A 6,020-nucleotide genomic window follows, 5' to 3' on the forward strand; every position below is an offset into this window, starting at 1 on the left:
GCTAAAATGACATGCGAACGGTGGTGTTTTGGTCTAATTACAACAGCGAGACGTCCTCCACGAGCAATGATGTTCACCTGTGTGATTACAGAGATGATCAATAATATAAAAAAGTATAAATATTGAGTCGTCACGAACAGGATTCGAACCTGTGCGGGGAAACCCCATTGGATTTCGAGTCCAACGCCTTAACCTCTCGGCCACCGTGACTACGCATGTCTGAACGGGCTCCACATCTCTATATAAAAACTTACTAACCTTTACTTACTTGTTAATGCTACATTTTTAAAAATATGAATAAAAGCGAGTGACAATTATTAATGACGTTTAATTAGCTTTATTTCAAACTCTACACGTAGCTTTAAAACATGACGTCATGTCTTTACCTGAAGCGACATCGTACCCGCAAAGCGTTTTTAACGGCTGTGTTGTTTTGCGGAGTTGTTTATAACGTAACATATCTTTTTTAAAAATACATATCTTAACTGCAATGTTATTTATGGATGATAAAACAACAGAGATGTGAAATTAGAGTTTTTTTAAACCGGTGGTCTGCGATGATCGTGTATCTGTTTGGGTTCTATGCTGCGTTCATGGACACGTCGGAAAAAAGAAAAAACCTAATAGGAGCAATTAAAACAGAGTAATACTAAATACTAATGTGTTGTCGTGTTGCTTTTACTTCTAAATGTTTTTTTTCTCCGCTAGCTCCCAGATAGTTTATTTAATGTTTGTCCCTAAAATGCATTGAACGTGTTGAGGGAAAAATACAATTTTACGATTTTGCAACGTCGCAATTGAAATTAAAATATGCATACATCCTTACACTGTCTACCACTTTCTGGAAGTTTCAGGAAAGTGAAGCCGCTGTGCTAAGTATAGCTTCACTGAGACCCAAGTAATGCTGCGTTCAAAAGCCATAGGAACGATGGTAAAGAAAACCCAATTTAAACAACAAAATCCCGCTTATTTCGTGTGTCATCAAATATTGCTCGAAAATATGTTCATCGTAAGCTTTCAGATATTATTACGTCTTGAAACCGTTGTTCATCTAGCTGGATTTTTTGGGGTTTACGTTTGACATCGCACAGGATGTGCTGACCTGAGATGTACCATTTTGCGGCATGTTTGCTTGATGCGAACCAAAAGTCCATCGTTTTACCAACGGACATCAAATGCAGCATACGTTTCACCTGACCAAACGTGCATCGCTATTGGTTCAACACTCCAAGTCCCGCCTCCTCCGGCCAACGGAAGAAGCGTTTATATCGTCCTGGCAGTCGGAGAAAAGAAGTTGGAAACCTCACTCCATCGGCACAATGATCAACTGGAAGGTAAATAAGCTCAGATTTATAAACTCATAACGATTTACGCACGTTTATACTTTAATTTTAATTTTTTGTTAGTGTGTATTTGTCTTGTCTCTCCCACTGAAGCTGACATGAGACCCGTATCAGTTAGCTGTTAGCTAGCCACCGTTCTCACTACCGTATCTGTCGTCTGTGACCTTAAAATTAAAACTTTAACGACTGTTATAAAGTCTCTGGTAGACTCACTGTCTTGTTTATTGCCGAATTTAATACCGTTTTAGAACATATACCCTTTAATTAGCAAATAGGCCGCGTCATTCATTGAAGTGAGCGATCAAAATCGGTTTTGACAGTGGTTTCAGAACTTTTAATGTGAAAAATAATCGGAAATACCCTGTACCGTTATTATTAAAAGTAAGGTTTATGTAACGATACAACACAAAGGTTTATAAACATCCTCAAATTGACCTGTGGTGGTCTGAAAACCCAGCTCAGTGGACAAAACTTTGGATAGTAAATGCACCTTTTCACGTCATGCCGAACTTGGCTCAAAAAAAACAAAAACAAAAAAATGTACATTTGCCTTGCTTGTAGGAAAACTTTTACTTGTCACAACATAACTTACATGTTTTATAAATCTTTGAGAGACAGTCTTTCATTCGGCATATATAAAATCCACCAAGGAGTCCTTATTTATATTTATATATATATAAAAAATCAGTTTTTAGACAGTTAACACTGCTCACACTCACCACTAAGTGGAAATGTTGGCATTATAATAAAATAATGGCTCCTCCTGATGCTTTTGCCAACATGCATGTGTGAAAACCCGGCGTCCATGTCATTCACACACACACACACACACACACACACACACACACACACACACACACACACACACATGTTGTGTATGAGTGACATGGACAGAGGACTGCAGGCCCTGTATGCACATGGCTTGCAGCTGCTTCTCCCCCTCTCCCACCTCCCCCCTCCTCTGGTGTTAAGGAAGGGGGTGGTGGTCTTCTGGAAGATCGTAGACGGTTCCAGATTTTCCTTGGATTCCTTTTGTGTGGGCAAATAAAGTTCATCTACCTCTCCTAGTCAGCAGAAAAAAAAAATCATCATCTGTGTCCAGTAGTCGGCGGCCTTGATGGAAGAATTTGTCTCTGTCCACTCTTGTCAGACAAAGTTCTGTCTAGGTGATGAAAAAGCCACTTATCTGCTGTAGGATTTTGATTTAAAAAGTCCATCAATCTCTGCCTTAGTTGGTGAGAAAAGCTTGTCTCCATCTACTGCTGCAGTTTTCAGTGTTGCACAATAAATAAAGCTGGAAAATGGTACTTTTAAACCAAATGTCAGCATTTGTCTTCTTATGCTACAACCAGCAACTTGGAGGAGCTTTATTCATCTTGCATGTGGAAGAAGTTGAGTGTCTTTCAGCCCGCATCACATTAGTTTCTATTCATCCCAAACCTTCAGTTTAGCCTTTTAATCAGAAGAGCACACAGTCGCCCTGCCTGCTTTTCCACCTTCATCTGAGCGTCTCTCTTGCTCCTCAGGCTTTGGACAACGTTCCCCTCCTCTTCTACATCCTGGCCTTGAAGACGCTGCTGCTCTGCCTGGCGTTCGCAGGAGTGAAGATCTACCAGAGTAAGAAAGCGGAGGAGGTGGTGAAGAAGCAGCAGGCGGAGAGGAGGAGGCTGGCCCAGCAGACCCAGGAGCTCATAGACAACAAGAAGGACGACTGAGAGGAGAGCACAGGTGCCGTGTTCAGGAGCCATTTCCCAGACAGGCATTCAACCTTTACAGTAGACGAAATTACCCTTTTATGCTGGAATAACTTCAATTTAGTTTCTGGGTCATAAATTGGAATAGTTCTTGATTTAAATGATCTGATTTCTGGGTCAAAGGTTAGTGTTAGCTGCTGTAGAATACAGGTTTAACTTGAAGGCAGCAGGTTGAACTTCAGAGTCCTGCAGGTTGTCAGAGCAGAAATGTTTTTTTCCACGTCCAGTCCAGGTTTGATCAGCAGCCTTGGGTTTTCATTGTAACCCTTTGAGCAATTTCAATTGCTTTCTTTCCAAAACATGGTGGAAAAAAAAACAGTTAGGAAATCAGAAAAAAATTACCAGGACATTGGTGAAAAAGTAACTCAAAAAATACAAGAAAATTAAGGGAAAAAACCACTAAATGTAAACTAAATTTATAATTATTAACATTAGATTTTTAAATGTCTGATGCTGGATCAATGTTGGATTTCTTGTATGTCTTGTGGTTCAGACATGTTTCACAGGCATTTAACCCCGAAAACATGGTGGAAAGGGCAATGAGCAAACTCACAGCCCTGAAAATTAGCAAGAAATGAGTGGGGGGAAAAGTGCAAGAAAACATCCAGAAAATCACAGAACAAGATGGTAAAAAAAAAAAATTACCCCAAAAAATACCCCAGAGGTGGCACTCAAACCAAGAAAAACATGGATGTGGTGGATTATCACTTTACATTTAACTGAGGACTACATAGTCTAGAATGAACTAATCTGAAGTTAAGATGTGTTTGGGGAAAGTCATTTTTAGGCCATGAGTATCTATTCTGGATTACGGCCCCGTCATGTCTTAAGTAAATCCGTGTCCCTAAAATGTACTGAAGAGGAAATATAGAGAAAATAGTCCCTACAGCAGGTGTGAGTCCGGACAGATCAACATAACCAGGCTCTGTATTGTTTCCTGAAGTTCCTGCTGTATGAGGTATTTATATGAGGTGATCTCATAGGATTTAATTTGTCCAATCAGCCAATAATCCAGCAACATGTGTTTAGCTAGATTACGCCAGGCTGAATGAGTTGTTCATCTGAGGTCAGGTCGTTTTGAAATAAGAGTATTAGTCTTGTTAGCGGATTATCGATGATGAAGCATCTCGGTGACTTCCCTGCTGTTCTCTGGTCTCTGCAGGGTGTGTGAGGTGTGTGAGGTGTGTGAGGTGTGTATCTGAGCGGAGCTACCAGCCTCGTCCTGCAAGGCCGGCGGCAGACGTCCGACCCACCGCCAACGGACGACACGCCGCGTTTCAGGGATTCGTCCGTGACTGTGAACCAAGTCACTTTCTTTTGTTTGTGTTTGTTTAAAACATTTTGTAAAAGACAGGTTTTTCCTCGGTGGCTTTATAAGCTAAACTCCTTTTGAAAGCCACTGATGTGGAGATGGAAGGAGAGCATCTTCCTTCTCAGGTGTGATTTTTTTAAAGCCTTGTAGTCGAGCTGAAGTTCTCCCCATTTGCCCAACAGGAAGCCGTTTCTGTTCACTTGTCGACTACATTTCCCTAAAACATCTTACACCTAGTTTATACTCACATTTGCATCATAAACTAGGTTCTTATGCAGAACTAACTAACTATTATTTTCATTATCAATGAATCTGTTGTTTGATTACTCCATCAATTGTTTAGACAAAAAAGTCCAAAGTGATGTGTTCAACATGGAGCTTTAGTTTGAGCAGCTACTAAAACAAAATTTTGATTAGTAGAATAATATAAAATGGAAAAAGGCAAGTTGTTTGGAGCATTTATGAAATTACAACCAGTAAATGAGTGCCATTTTTACTTGGTAAATGACCAGAAATTAATAGTAAATTGTCAAAACTGAGGTCAGTTCATATATTTGTTTTTTTTTGCCAGTTAATTGTCTCTGCTCTAATCAGAAGCATTTAAAATTAGTACAACAGCAGACAGAGTTTGAAGTACATTGCCAACATTATAAGTGGTTAAAAAAAAGTTTAAGGCCGGCCAAATACAGTCAAAGCTTTTTTTGTTGTTGTTGTTCCTGTGTACATGAATGCATCATTGTTATTTATTTATTCAGAGTATATGACATGTTTCCTGCGACTTGTGAAAAGACTTTGCAGTATTAAAATATCTGTTCCAAAATAACCGAGCATCAGGGAGGAAAACGATGATGAGACGGTCGGCCGCTGAGCTTATTCAAGATGAGTCAGGTTTCTGTTTTTGATATTTGTGGGGTGTAATCATGACACAGATCTGTCTTCTGTGGCAAAAAATAAACGCACTGTGTGGTTTCTCTCTCATGTCCGCTCCAGAGATGAAATCAAAAAGGTTTTAGCGCCAAGATTTTTTTTTAGGAAACTAATCCAGTTCCTGAAAAGACGAAGAAAAAAGAACATCTTCTCTGCACAGCGCCGTGTCTTGTCTGTCATTTCATATTTAATTACATTTTTGATACCATATTTTCATGTGACACACTATGGACTACCTTCAATGTCGGTAGATAAAGGAAAAGGAAAAAAATCAAGTGTGTTTGTGTGATCTGTTTGATTCTGTGCATAAGTTACTGTCATCAGGCATCACTGGATGGTAGCACTGGGACAAAGTCAAATGGGCTGAGAAGGAGACAAGGTGCACGGGTACATGTTAAAAATTTAATGTCACCGTGTGGGATGCATTCAATCATAATTTGTGTCATGAGCGGATGCTGTGTCTTGTTTTCAGAGCTAAAATCCTGTAGGAAACTGAAAACACAGCAGGGGTTCACAAAGATCCACAAGAAATGATTTTACAATTTCATTATTGGTTTCTAAGGCCAATAATGAAATCCTAATCCCATATTCTGCCTCAAACCACAGGTGACCGGGCTTCTCCTGTCCCAACATTCACACCCTTACATCAAATTTAAAAACCTACTTTCTTTCCCTCATATTTTA

The 6,020-nt window shown here is 39.6% G+C and overlaps 1 protein-coding gene and 1 non-coding gene across 3 annotated transcripts; one reads left to right on the forward strand and one right to left on the reverse strand.

The window, feature by feature from the left end:
- Positions 1-128: 128 nt before the first annotated feature.
- On the reverse strand, positions 129-210 carry trnas-cga (transfer RNA serine (anticodon CGA)). The gene has a single exon. It is a non-coding gene; the product is annotated as a tRNA-Ser (tRNA).
- Positions 211-1,237: 1,027 nt separating this feature from the next.
- On the forward strand, positions 1,238-5,450 carry smim11 (small integral membrane protein 11). Of its 2 annotated transcripts, none has more exons than XM_030074891.1 (3): positions 1,238-1,334; positions 2,870-3,071; positions 4,260-5,450. In XM_030074891.1, exons 1-2 carry the CDS (start codon positions 1,320-1,322, stop codon positions 3,056-3,058), a joined length of 204 nt encoding a protein of 67 aa, XP_029930751.1. In that variant the 5' UTR covers positions 1,238-1,319; the 3' UTR covers positions 3,059-3,071; positions 4,260-5,450. The 2 variants fall into 2 exon arrangements, with proteins under 2 accessions (XP_029930751.1, XP_029930743.1); XM_030074883.1 differs by having other exon boundaries at positions 4,269-5,450.
- The last annotated feature ends 570 nt before the right edge of the window (positions 5,451-6,020 follow it).

The sequence above is a fragment of the Myripristis murdjan genome, chromosome 2 (genome assembly GCF_902150065.1).
Source record: "Myripristis murdjan chromosome 2, fMyrMur1.1, whole genome shotgun sequence".
NCBI classification, from domain to species: domain Eukaryota; kingdom Metazoa; phylum Chordata; class Actinopteri; order Holocentriformes; family Holocentridae; genus Myripristis; species Myripristis murdjan.